This window comes from Panulirus ornatus, chromosome 7 (assembly GCF_036320965.1).
Source record: "Panulirus ornatus isolate Po-2019 chromosome 7, ASM3632096v1, whole genome shotgun sequence".
Lineage (NCBI taxonomy): Eukaryota > Metazoa > Arthropoda > Malacostraca > Decapoda > Palinuridae > Panulirus > Panulirus ornatus.
This window is the reverse complement of record NC_092230.1, coordinates 41012987-41027921: the sequence shown is the minus strand read 5'-3', so window position 1 is coordinate 41027921 and position 14935 is coordinate 41012987. Positions and strand designations below refer to the sequence as shown.

At 38.6% G+C, this 14935-nt stretch overlaps 1 protein-coding gene across 1 annotated transcript in view; it reads left to right on the top strand.

Annotated features, from left to right (window-relative positions):
- Megf8 (multiple EGF like domains 8) overlaps nt 1-14935 on the top strand; it is an 85534-nt gene that overhangs the window by 15164 nt on the left and 55435 nt on the right. The window contains exons 5-8 of the mRNA XM_071663563.1: nt 604-719; nt 5260-5399; nt 7699-7836; nt 10351-10544. Of these exons, the coding sequence (XP_071519664.1) occupies nt 604-719; nt 5260-5399; nt 7699-7836; nt 10351-10544 (588 nt within the window). The remainder of the gene's footprint in view (nt 1-603; nt 720-5259; nt 5400-7698; nt 7837-10350; nt 10545-14935) is intronic.

Sequence of the window (14935 nt, the reverse complement as noted above, 5' to 3'; positions counted from 1 at the left end):
GGTGAAAGTTATTACTGTTCCTTTATTCAAAGAAAAAGATGCTAATGATGCACATAGCAATTGTTAGAGAATAATTATGTTAAGTAAAAGTTTAGGAAAAGTGTATCCAAAAGTGTTGATTGACAGAGTGATGGAAGGCATTGCATGCAGATTAAGGAGCAAGGGGGTTTTTAGGAAAGGTAGTGGATGTGTGGATCAGATATTTGTGATAAGAGTGACTGGAAAAGTACCTAGCATAAGATAAGAAGCTGTATGCAGCTTTTATGTAGCTGGAGAAAGCGTATGATGGCAATGAGTAGATTGGTTTGAGGGATGTATGAATGATATATGGAGTTAGGGAACAACTGATGGATGGTGTGAAAGGTCTTCTGTAGAGGAGCAAATGCAGGTGTATGTATATTGGTATGTATAATGGCTAGACTTAGTAGGCAGGAACATTAGGTAAAAGTTGTAGGTAGGAGCTTTTGCTGGGAGCTTTATGTAGAAGATGTAGGCTGGAACATAAGGCAGGAGTATTAGATAGAAGTAGTTGGTAGAAGTATTATCTCAGAGCCTCTGAAAATATATGCTTTAAGAAGAATTATTTAATTCTTTTCCTTGCAGGTTTTAGTACGAGGTGGCAATGAATTAGAGGTTCGTGTTGTTGGTCATTCAACTGTATTTCATGCTCCATCTAAATCTCTGCTTGTTTATGGTGGAATTAGAGTGGATATAGCCAGGTATGTTGCATTATGGTTGTTAATGTAATTTTCTTGTCAGTAATCCCCATGGTTTAGCTAATCTGCAGAAGTCTCATTTTTGTAAAGATTTTAAAAGCTAAGAAATGTGAATTTTATCATGAGAGATTTTAATGGTATTTTGCTTTTGAGTTATTTTTAAACAATAGTAAATGTATCATGATTATGACGCAAAATTGGGGGATTTAGCTTCCAACGATAAGATTAACTAGATCTTTTACCTCAGATGCAGGAAAAGATTTATTGAATGGAATGAGGATTATAATTCAGGGAATATCCGAAAGTTATGCTAGTCTTCAATCATGATGACAGCTCAGTAGATAATTATTTTTGACTGGGTAGTTGAGGAAGGTTTAAGGAGAAAAATATTAGGTAACTGAATTTTGGTACATTGTATGTAGATGATTTCCAAGTTCTGTGAAGAACTGGAGGCTGTGGTGAGAGAAACAGGACACTTGAAGAAAAGAATGTTGAAAGTGGCATTTAACAAGATTAAAATGATTGCGTTTGATAAAATGAAGTCCAATTTTGAATTTAGGTTGGGCAAAAGTATTTTGAAGGGTCGTAGATTTCAGACTTTTTGAAGGTATTTCTGTTAAATGGAGGCTAAAATTTTTTAGATTGTAATAGATGGTAATAAATGTGTTAGATCTCTGAGAAAGGTAAGCAGAAAAGTGGAATACACTACTGGAATGAAACACACAATAAGAGCACCATGCATACATGTGGAACAGCATACACACATTAATGCAAACAGCATGTGTTGATTTAAGAAGTTGTATGATTGTAGGGTATGTTCAGGAGATGGGGCCCCCCACAAGTATAAAACTCCCTCCTCATGCAGTACATAAAGGTACTTACAAATAGGTAAATACATGCAGTTTAGTGCATCCTGAAGGGGTCGTGTACAGTGTGGTAATGTTTATTGGAATGTACATTATGATATTCATAGAAATGCTGAAATTTAGAGTGGTTATAAAGAGAGTCATCTCTAGAATTATAGTATGTAACTCTTTTGCTTTCATGCTGTTTTATTTCAAGGGAAATGCAGGATGTCTGTAAAGCAAAACGAGGTGGCTTTGGCAGTTGTTTGGCAGTCACCATATCAAGATAGTGTTTCCTTAGTTTGTTAATCCTTGTTTGTGAGACATATTTTATTATGATTACAGTCTTAAAACAAGATGTATTTCCAATATGCTCCTTGGAGAAATTTTTTTTTGTAGTTAGAGCTTCATTTATTGCAGCTTCAAGGAGTTATATTATATTGTATGAAATGATTTTTCTTGGTTGATAGTCGCTGGCCCTAGCAAGCATATTAATGATGGTTGTGCACCTGCAGAGGTACTTTTGCAGGTAAATGTTCTTAATACTAAAAGTCCCATCTGTACAAGACTGAACATGATGATAACCTAACCCCACTTTCAGGATAAACTTGAGTGCAAATTGACATTTACACTACAGTTGTATGCTTGATCACACAGATGACATAAATATAGTAGGTTCCTTCTTTTCAGTTATATTGATCAAGGCATAACGATCTTCATAGAGGTGGTTTGATTTATATGTTAGGTAGTAGTTGGTGGGCAGCCACTAAGCAGGGACCTATAGTACTGGTATTACCCACCTGGGTATCAAGGGAATTTGTGATGGCTGCATAGGGAGCCAGCACTTCACTTTTGCCAATTTGCACTCCTCTGACTCAGGTAGCTATCTTTCTACCTCATGCACATGTGGACTGCTGGCATTCTGTTTACAAAGTACAGTCTATCACACATAACACTTGACAACAGTTAACTCACACAATTCAGTCTTTGAAACTAGATTTTTCTGCAGTGAGTGCCATGCACTTGCCTTGCCTTTTGGCAAAATGCTAGGAATAATACAGAAGTTGGATGACTAAGCAGGAGCATTAGGTAGAAACATTAGGTAGGAGCATTAGGTAGATGTAGAATGTTGGAATATTAGGTTGGAACATTAGGTAAAAACACATTAGGTAGAAGTAGTCATTAGGAACATTACGTAGGAGCCTTAGAAACACTATGTTAAAGTTGCCATCTGCTAGTGGCCTATTAAGGATGAGGCCCTAAAGGCTAAGAAGCAGCACTGAGTTCACCAGTCGTGGAGACTTTCTATGGCCAACCCCTTGGCAGAGTTCCTGGAGGGAATGGGCTTCAGAGATATAGATAGACAGATAGATATATATATATATTTTTTTTTTTTTTTGCTTTGTCGCTGTCTCCCACGTTTGCGAGGTAGCGCAAGGAAACAGACGAAAGAAATGGCCCAACCCACCCCCATACACATGTATATACATACGTCCACACACGCAAAATATACATACCTACACAGCTTTCCATGGTTTACCCCAGACGCTTCACATGCCCTGGTATACGTCAACCCCAGGTATACCACATCGATCCAATTCACTCTATATATATAGATTTTTTTTTTTTTTGTCGCTGTCTCCCGCGTTTGCGAGGTAGCGCAAGGAAACAGACGAAAGAAATGGCCCAACCCACCCCTATACACATGTATATACATACGTCCACACACGCAAATATACATTCCTACACAGCTTTCCATGGTTTACCCCAGACGCTTCACATGCCTTGATTCAATCCACTGACAGCACGTCAACCCCGGTATACTACCACATCGCTCCAATTCACTCTATTCCTTGCCCTCCTTTCACCCTCCTGCATGCTCAGGCCCCGATCACACAAAATCTTTTTCATTCCATCTTTCCACCTCCAATTTGGTCTCCCTCTTCTCCTCGTTCCCTCCACCTCCGACACATATATTCTCTTGGTCAATCTTTCCTCACTCATTCTCTCCATGTGCCCGAACCATTTCAAAACACCCTCTTCTGCTCTCTCAACCACGCTCTTTTTATTTCCACACATCTCTCTTACCCTTACGTTACTTACTCGATCAAACCACCTCACACCACACATTGTGCCTCAAACATCTCATTTCCAGCACATCCATCCTCCTGCGCACAACTCTATCCATAGCCCACGCCTCGCAACCATACAACATTGTTGGAACCACTATTCCTTCAAACATACCCATTTTTGCTTTCCGAGATAATGTTCTCGACTTCCACACATTCTTCAAGGCTCCCAGAATTTTCGCCCCCTCCCCCACCCTATGATCCACTTCCGCTTCCATGGTTCCATCCGCTGCCAGATCCACTCCCAGATATCTAAAACACTTCACTTCCTCCAGTTTTTCTCCATTCAAACTCACCTCCCAATTGACTTGACCCTCAACCCTACTAGATATATATATATATATATATATATATATATAGATAAAGATTGATTGGGATGGTAATTCTTGTTCATATAGTTTTTGCCTCTATGTATTTGATCTAGTTTTAGATCTTCATTGTTATAGATGTATTTATATTTGTAAGGAGACAACAGCTTACACTCACTCTCTTTTAATTGCCTTAAAGGTATCCAAGGCAGTAGATCATTTCAGGGCTGTCATCAGCCAGTCAGTCACTGCCACAAGGCTGTCAGAGACCCACCTTCCCTCAACATTTTGGAGCTCATATTTTTGTGTTTGATTCTTGCATAAGACCCTGAAGCCTTATGCTGAGCAAACTCCTCTAGACTTATATCTCTTCGTAATGTTTTGTGCTTCTTATTTGAAGGCTGTTTAAGAAGCTGGTGATCGTTGAGTTAGATATGCATGATAACATATCAGTCTCAGTCACCCCTTAGCCATGCTGAAGAGAATACATCTCTGCAAACTTTCTTGGAAGGAAATTTAGCAGTTTTTGCTAGATATAGAGGACCAGACAAAAGATGGCTTTGATTACTTGATGATAAGGAGCTGTCTTCCTTGCACGTCACAGGTGGAGACAGTGTTACCTTACAACTGAAGTTCATTCATATTTTCATTGTTCTTCAAGATATGTCTTTATCATATTAAAATGCACTGAATGACTTGAGTTCTGGTGTTATGCAAATTCCACAAATTCAGCCTGTCTTGGCCTTCCTGAAGAACCTTTTATTAAAGGAAACCCAGTTTTCACCTACATGAAAATAAGAGTTTAGACATTGTGGCTCAAGGACTCCTTCATTAGGAGAATGGGTTCTATCGCATTTTTCCATTCACCTTTTGAAGGTCATTTGTACATAGGGTTAGTGTTTTCAAAAAGTTTTCTGTCAATCCTTCGTGTGGATATTCTCCCAAGCTCACAGAACAATTTGCAGATAAGAGAAAGGTAGGTTTTCTATGTTGGCAGTCTTTTCTCTCCTAAGTGGTGGCCTGTGGGCAATTTTTTCCAGTTCTGTTACCCTGTTTGGTGGTGGCAGGCCTGAAATGAGCATTCATTGTGGATGTTTTTAAGGTCATTTGCAAAGGTTGAGCATAGGCTGGTGCCCTTTAACCAAAATGTTGAGGGTAGACTGAGTTTTTACTTGAATATTCCCAGGGAGTATCTTACACCCATGAACTCTACTTTGGATTGAAAAATTTTAAACTTTCAAAATCTGCTTTCTCTTTTCAGATTCTCCAAACTCTCAGATCGCCTTTTAGTTTTTGACATTGACCAGCAGTACTGGTCTCAGATTCATTACCCCAAGTCTTACAACAGCCCTTTACATCATGTTCCTTTGGAACGTGCATTCCACACTGCTGTAATTGCTGGTAAGTAAAAAAAAAAAAATAGCTTTGGTTTATTGGTTTAATTGGTTCTGTCAACTTAGCACTCCATTCCCCCTTGATAAAGGGAACGAAAAGAAGGTGGAGTTAGGGGATCAAAAGGTAGGAGAAAGCAGAAAAGGGAGAGAGGTGAAGGGAGAGAAATAAAGGGGTTTAGAAAAGAGGGAAAGGGAGAGACGGACTGTGAAATTGTGGGAAGGTTGTTGATATAGAAAGAAGGACTGTGAGAGTAAAGGTTTGATGGATTGGGTATATGATTGAGCTGTGAGTGAGTAAAGAACTGTCAAGGGTATTTTGAGAGTGAGGGCTGGAGATTATACTTTTGGGAAGAGTGAGAAAGTATGATGAAACTTTAAGTGAGAGCACTTACGATGAGATTTTACTGAGGCAGAGCTAGTGCTGACTGCCAACTGCGTATGTGAGATTTAGCTATATGGCAGGATTGATGCTTACTGCTTACTGCCTGCCAAACCTGTTTCACATTATTGATGGTCAGTGCTGTCATACACTTGATACAGTTATCAGTGTTGGGTTCATTCAGAACAGTTTTTAACTATTTTTCCAGTCATCCTGGAAATGTTTCATTTCTCACTTTTACACATTTCTCATATTATATGAGTGCAAACATTGGAGAGTCTCTACTTCTTTTGCAAGGTCTTCAAATATTTGTTTGAAACCTTCTTAGTATATTCCCTAGGATGTATGTGATGATCATTCTGTTTCTTCCACATCCTGAAGTTTTTAGTTTAAAATAACTTTGCTTTACCTCTTTTTATACTTACCAATCATAGTTCTTTCAGTCTTTCTTGTATTTCTTTTTATTTCAATAATTTTGTTAATAAATGTTTGTAAACTCACTCTGAACACCCCATGTACATCAATTATACCTTCAACTGCCACATTATTCACTCTTGCATTTAAATCACCCATCACTCTAACCCGGTCTCGTGCATTGAAGCTGCTAACACCCTCACTCACCTGCTACCAAAACACTTGCCTCTCATGATCTTTCTTCTCATGCCCAGGTGCATAGGCACCAATAATCACCTATCTCTCTCCATCCACTTTCAGTTTTACCCGTATCAATCTAGAGTTTACTTTCTTGCACTCTATCACATATTCCCACAACTCCTGCTTCAGGGGGAGTGCTACTCCTTTCTTTGCTCTTGTCCTCTCACTAATCTGACTTACTCCAAAGACATTCCCAAACCACTCTTCCCATTTACCCTTAAGCTTCTTTTCACTCAGAGCCAAAACATCCAAGGTCCTTTTCTCAAACATACTACCTATCTCTCCTCTTTTCTCATCTTGGTTACATCCATGCACATTTAGACGCCCCAATCATAGCCTTCGAGGAGGATGAGCACTTCCCACATGACTCCTTCTTCTGTTTCCCCTTTTAGAAATTTAGATGATATAGTGTTTATTTTTTATACATGCTCACCATTTCCTGCATGATTGAGGTAGAGTCATTATTATAAAGTTGCCATGTTTGATATAAATATTTGTTGAGACTAATGTTTTATGGTGAAAATTGTGGTTTTTATATAAAATACTGAAAATATATACAATTGCAGTAGGACAGTAAATGTTATAAAAGCTCAAATGATTTGAAGGCCAAAAGTAATCTAGATGAGTAAGTTGTGAATTACTTATAATCCATAATTTGTATCATGTACAATTCCCTGTTTTAGTGTAGTTTATGCCACAACATTGTTGATGTCAGATAAATCAATGAGAACAATACAGTTTTGGAGATTTTATTTTTAGAAACATGAAAGATAAGTTTATTTTTTAGAAACATAAATGATATGTATTACAAAAGATTTATATGTCTACAATGCCACACTCCTCTTGAAGTGGTATTTTTTGCTGACGCAGCACACTCATGTTGAAGTTTGTCATTCAACCCAGGCTTCCAAATGGCAGCACATGCAATGTCTGGTGGAAATTATAGCTTCTAGAGAGTTTAGGTGTCCTTTCTGAAAGTGAAAAAAATTTTTGCCATCACAAAGTTGTATACTTTGGACAGATAAAGTAAGATTTTCCACCAACTTTAGGCAACTACTCATGAAAGAGTTAATATGCTAGTTAAAGAGAAAAGTTAAATTTATTAGTGTTTGCAGGGAATGAATGTAAGTGATTGGTAGGAATATAAGAGAAAGTGTCAGGAAGCCAAGGGAAAGTTACAAGAAGAGAGAAAGAATATTACTAAGAATATTATTGAACAATAGTATTGTAACTGTTAAATAGATGCTTTTATCCTGTTCTTATTTTTATACAGGGAACTACATGGTAATTTTTGGAGGATACATGCACAGACATGATAAGGAAGAAATGTGTTATGACAGCAAAATCTACCTTTACCATTTGGGATGTCATGTTTGGATGTCCCATCAGCTGACACCAACAGGTCATTCAGGTGAGAGGGACTTGTGTTTTGCTTTATGTGTGCCTTTTGATCATGCAGTGGGGTGTTTACCCTTACTTAACAGTTACACACACACACACACACACACCAGTATTACATAGTGAAAATAAAAAGGAATTTGATAAATTGTGGAAAATGTGTAAATGTAATGTACAGTATATGTTATGACAAGTGGCCCATGTAATGCAGATAAGGCGAAAAGTTGATAGGTTTAAGAGATGAAAGGCCCATTAGTGTAAAACCCTGCCCTGTACGAAACAATGGGTACTTACAAGGGGACCTAGATGTATAGTAATAAGGACAGGACAAAGTGTAAAAAGGTCTCAAAATGATTCTTATTTAGCTGGAAATTATTTTCAGGATTCTCTGTGTAAGAAGGACTTGGGAATTAACATTGTCCCTAGCCTGTCACCAGAGTTCCATATTAGAATAATAATAAAAGAGATAAACACTCTGCTGGTAAATATCAGAATAGCTCTCAAGTATATAGATGATGAAATATCAAGCAACATGAGAATTAACAGTGTCCCAAACTTGTCACAAGAGTCCCATATTAGGAGAATAGTAAAGGAGATAAACTCTCTGCTGGCAAATATCAGAGCAGCTATCAAGTATATGGATGAGGAAATATCAAGCAAGCTGTTCATAACCTATTTAAGACCAGAACTAGAAAATGCCTCTCAAGTTTGGTCACCACACCTAAAGAAGCACAAAGGGCTAATAGAGAAGGTCCAGATGAGGGCAACAAAGATTTTTTTTTTTTTTCTTTTTTTTATACTTTGTCGCTGTCTCCCGCATTTGCGAGGTAGCGCAAGGAAACAGACGAAAGAAATGGCCCAACCCACCCCCATACACATGTATATACACACGTCCACACACGCAAATATACATACCTACACAGCTTTCCATGGTTTACCCCAGACGCTTCACATGCCTTGATTCAATCCACTGACAGCACGTCAACCCCTGTATACCACATGACTCCAATTCACTCTATTCCTTGCCCTCCTTTCACCCTCCTGCATGTTCAGGCCCCGATCACACAAAATCTTTTTCACTCCATCTTTCCACCTCCAATTTGGTCTCCCTCTTCTCCTCGTTCCCTCCACCTCCGACACATATATCCTCTTGGTCAATCTTTCCTCACTCATTCTCTCCATGTGCCCAAACCATTTCAAAACACCCTCTTCTGCTCTCTCAACCACGCTCTTTTTATTTCCACACAGAGCAACAAAGATGGTACCAGAATTAAGAGGGTCAAGTTATAGGGAAAAGCTGAAGGCTCTAGATTTGCTCACTTAGGAAGAGAGAAGAGTCATGGGATGACCTGATCACAACTTTTTTTTTTTTTTTTGTTACTTTAATATATTGATGATGTGGGCAGTGAACAGTTCTTGAGAGATGTAGGTTAAGAGTAACTAGAGGACATACTGAATAAATAGTCCAATCAAGTGCTTATGATGATTGTTTCAAGACATTCACTTATGATTGGTGAATGATAAAGTAATTTGTATTTATGACATATTTCATCTACAGTTCTCTTTGGTAGGTTATAACTTCATGCTTAAATTGTAATTGTCTACATTTTCAGAGATATAGATATGCAAGAAAGTCTTTCCTAACACCTGAATGCTCATGATTATCTTCATTTCAAAATGCCCATCAAATAATTTTGGTGAATGATACTGTAAATTTTATTATCATTACAATTTTTGTAACAGTTCTCTTCATTAGGCTTTTTCTTAACATGTGAACTGATAATTATGTATGTATTCAGAAAAATTAAGATGATCTTATCTAGCACCCAAATGCTTATGATCACCTTTGATTCAAAACACTCAACTTGTAATCATGAATGATACAATTAAAGTTATCTAATGGTAAAGAAAGCTCAAGAGATGAGGCCCCATGAGTTTAGAACTCCCTTCCCACACTATCTGTTTTGGTATTTACACATTTCATATTGATGTGTTTGTGTAATAAGGCTAATCAAAGGTTGCTTTAGCTAGAGGGTTTTTAAAGATGAGAGGTGGTCAAAAAATGTACTTTTGAGAAATGGGCATTAGTCAAGCTTTATGTACCTGGAATACAACATGGTCATGGTTTTCCTAATGTATTGTGGTTATGAATTTCAAATTTATAGTGTAGAGCTGTTACTGTAGTGGTCTATATCAAAACATAATCACAGACAGGAAGATATAGAACACATTTTTGTGTCATATTTCCACTATCTTTTCCATAGAAATAAGAAAACATGTCAAATTTACCTCAGAAAGTAAACAAAAGGGTAAAGGAAACTTTGAATCACCAGAAAGATTCCAGGATTTCTTTGTCCTTTTAAACCATATCAATCTCAATTGGAAGATATAGGGAAAAAATTGTGAATTCCCTCTTGAGACTCAAATGAATGTAGATATATTTTCTGTGTATGTTGTAACTAATGATGTTATTAAAGGTATTTATATTTATCTATTTCCAACAATTAAATGATGTCAGCTTTTTCAGGAATGTACCCTAAAGCACAAGGTGTTTATGGACATAGTGCATTTCTACGTGGCGGCAACACAATGGTTGTAGTGGGTGGATTCCATGGCACTGTCAATGGACATGTTTTGGCATATGTTTTGCCTTCCACTTTAGTTTCTCCTGATGGCCGTGATTTTGATATGGATGAGGCATGCCATAGACACAATAGTCAGGTAGGTTTATGTATACATAGTGTAAATTTAGCACTCATTTCCTTGAAAAAAGTCTCATTCTATTACTCTCCATATTATATTAGTTTTTTTCTTCTTTGCTTTCACATCCCATCTCTGTCTTTCTTCAAGTGTTGCTTCTTCCTGCATTTAAGCCAAGTGATATGTTCTGAATAGTCTTTAAAGTTTTTCATGAGACTATAGTAATATTTTCATGTGACTGTGGCAACACCAATGATATGTAAGCCTTCCATCACTTGTGTACTTTTCACTATTATCTCCATTCCTTACTCAACTTTTCTCATCACCCCTGTAGCATATAGCAAACATTCTACTGTATTATCTACATTCTTTGCTTATCACTCTTTCAGTCATTTCCTCCAGTTTTTCTCCATTCAAACTTACCTCTCAGTTAACTTGTCCCTCAACCCTACTGAACCTCATGACCTTGCTGTTATTCACATTTACTTTCAGCTTTTTTCTTTCACACACTTTACCAAACTCATTCACCAACTTTTGCAGTTTCTCAACCGAATCAGCCACCAGCGCTTTATCATCATCGAACAACAACTGACTCACTTCCCAAGCCCTCTCATCCACAACAGACTGCATACTTGCCCCTATCTCCAAAACTCTTGCATTCACCTCCCTAACCACCCCATCCATAAACAAATTAAACAACCATGGAGACATCATGCACTCCTGCCGCAAACTGACATTCACTGGGAACCAGTCACTTTCCTCTCTTCCTACTCTTACACATTCATTATTATTTTATAATTAACCTTAAACTGGTCACTCAATCCAGTGCTGTTTCTGACACTGTGCTGTCTACAATTGCTTTACCGAGGATGAGTTGTGATGGAATGCTTAAAATTACTTATGTTGACTGCTATTGCCACAACTTCTTACATTTTTTAGCCTGAAGTATTGGCAAGAAGAAAAGTGGTGACCATTAAGTTATGGCAAAAAATGAAACTAATGCCAGACAATGACCTAATTGTTTTTAAGTATATCAGTCAATAGTAATTAAATTTGGAAATGGAAGGATGGAATGAAAAAGATTTTGAGCAATTTAGGCCAGAATATACAGGAGGGTGAAAAGCGGGCAAGGAATAGAGTGAATTGGAACGATGTGGTATACTGGGGCCGACATGGTGTCAGTGGACTGAACCAGGGCGTCTGGGGTAAACCATGGAAAGGTCTGTAGGGCCTGGACTTGGAAAGGGGGCTGTGGTTTCTGTGCATTCCACATGACAGGTAGAGATAAGTGTGAGTGAATGTGGCCTTTTTTTGTCTTTTCCTAGTGCTACCTGACTGTAAAGGGGGGGCTATTTTCTGTGTTGCGGGGTAGCGATGGGAATGGATGAAGGGAGCAAGTATGAATATATACATTTGTATATATGTATGTGTCTATGTATGTATATGTATGTATACGTTGATATGTATATGTGTGTGTATGGGCGTCTTGAAGAATGTGCGGAAGTCGAGAACATTATCTCGGAAAGCAAAAATGGGTATGTTTGAAGGAATAGTGGTTCCAACAATGTTGTATGGTTGCGAAGCGTGGGCTATGGATAGAGTTGTGCACAGGAGGGTGGATGTGCTGGAAATGAGATGTTTGAGGACAATATGTGGTGTGAGGTGGTTTGATCGAGTAAGTAATAATAGGGTAAGAGAGATGTGTGGTAATAAAAAGAGCATGATTGAGAGAGCAGAAGAGGGTGTTTTGAAATGGTTTGGTCACATGGAGAGAATGAGTGAGGAAAGATTGACCAAGAGGATATATGTGTCGGAGGTGGAGGGAACGAGGAGAAGTGGGAGACCAAATTGGAGGTGGAAAGATGGAGTGAAAAAGATTTTGAGTGATCGAGGCCTGAACATGCAGGAGGGTGAAAGGCGTGCAAGGAATAGAGTGAATTGGAATGATGTGGTATACTGGGGTTGACATGCTGTCAATGGATTGAACCAGGGCATGTGAAGCGTCTGGGGTAAACCATGGAAAGTTGTGTGGGGCCTGGATGTGGAAAGGGAGCTGTGGTTTTGGTGCATTATTACATGACAGCTAGAGTCTGAGTGTGAACGAATGGGGCCTTTGTTGTCATTTCCTAGAGCTACCTCGCACACATGAGGGGGAGGGGATGTTATTCCATGTGTGGTGAGGTGGCGATGGGAATGAATAAAGGCAGACAGTATGAAGTATGTACATGTGTATATATGTATATGTCTGTGTGTGTATATATATATGTATACATTGAGATGTATGGGTATGTATATTTGCATGTGTGGACGTGTATGTGTATACATGTGTATGTGGGTGGGTTGGGCCATTCTTTCATCTGTTTCCTTGTGCTAACTTGCTAACACGGGAGACAGCGACAAAGCAAAATAATAATAATAATAATAAATAATATGTGTATATAAGTGGTTGGGCCATTCTTTGTCTGTTTCCTTGCACTACCTCGCTGATGCGGGAAACTGTGGTCAAGTTTAATGAAATGAATAGAGTAGTAATTAAGATGTTGGAGAAGAGAGTTCAATATCCAATCATTGCTAGACCATCTTCTGCCTCTGTTGGCCAGTCTAAGACCTTTGGCAAAGAAACTGTAAGAGTTGTTGATATCTTGGATGCAATAGACTTTGCTGCACTCAGTGAGCCTAAAAGTGAAGAAGAAATAGAGAAAAGCAAAGCAGATAACAGTGATGGCTGTGAAATTGGACACAGATGACAAAAATGGACAAGGGAGATCTGATATTTATGGCTGTCCCCACGATATTGCAAAAAATGAAGTATGTAAATATGTATGTAATGAAAAAAAGGCTAAATTCAAAATAAAATTTGGAAGAAAGTAGATAAAGAAACAAATAGCTCGTCATCACTGTTCTTCTAGAGCTGGCAGGAGATGGAAATAGTGTATGGTGTATACAAGATAATTATAGCCTTTTCTTTTATTTCTTTTGGCATAATCCAGAAATTCTAGACAGACAACTATGACTTACATAAGTACATAAAAGAAAATATGATTGGAAATAATTTTCATGGGAAGGTCTGCATTTTTTGAATGTGGTAATGGTGATGTATATACATGAAACAGATATTTAAACAAATTGACTTGCACCGATACAAGCACTATCTATCTGCCGATATGATTTGTGCTAATGCAAACACTAGAAAACCTTAATGTATTTGTCTCATTCCATAGTTTCTCCAGGGAGTCTTTATAGCTTTTAGGATGTGTGGGTGGGCTAATCATTGCTTTCCATCAAGGTTTCATCTTATTTTTTCCCATGGTTCATTTTTTATGTTTGTGGCTGCCACATGCATGAGTATCACTCTTTTGGCTGCCAGATGAATGCTTCAATGAGTCCATCTATCTTGGTGTTTGTAGGGTAACTGACAGCTGTGAAATATCTGAAAGTGAGTTATTTTTGCTGGTAGCATATTGTATCCATATATGGCTCGTGGCTGCTCTAGGAAATTTAAGATGACTTGGGAAACGTCAGCACATATGTCATATGTTTGTAGGTCTCTGGTCTCACGCTTACCAGGTACATGAGGGCCCTAGGTTAGAATCCTGGACCCTGTGCATACGTCAATCAGTTCATAAGTTGGAGATGTGTAAGAATAGTGTAAATATCTATACCTGACCGCAATATTGTATTAGATGCTGTATTTTGAAGTAGATGTTTCTTTTTTCTTTCATACTATTCGCCATTTCCCGCATTAGCGAGGTAGCGTCAAGAACAGAGGACTGGGCCTTTGAGGGAATATCCTCACCTGGCCCCCCTTCTCTGTTCCTTCTTTTGGAAAATTGAAAAAAAAACGAGAGGGGAGGATTTCCAGCCACCCGCTCCCTCCCCTTTTAGTCACCTTCTACGACACGCAGGGAATACGCGGGAAGTATTCTTTCTCCCCTATCCCCAGGGATAGAATTCATACTGTCTTCCCTTATTCATTCAAGTCGCGACCCTGCCACACACGAAAATGACAACCCTTTTCCCCCGCACGTGCGCGAGGCAGCGCTAGGAAAAGACAACAAAGGCCACATTCATTAATTCACACTGTCTTCCCTTACTCATTCAAGTCGCGACCCTGCCACACATGAAAATGACAACCCTCCTCCACAGCACGTGCGCGAGGCAGCGCCAGAAAAAGACAACAAAGGCCACATTCATTCATTCATTAACACTCATCCTCTAGCCGTCATGCGTAATGCACCAAAACCACAGCTCCCCTGAAGTAGATGTAGTTCATAGAATATCATATTGAGCACCACTGAAAAAAGAAGCGGTTCCGCGGTTCGTAAGCGTAAGTAAATGACTGTAGGTTTCCTTGACATGTTCACATATACTGGGTAATGTATGGAAAATCTTTGGGCTGTAGTGTCAGGAAA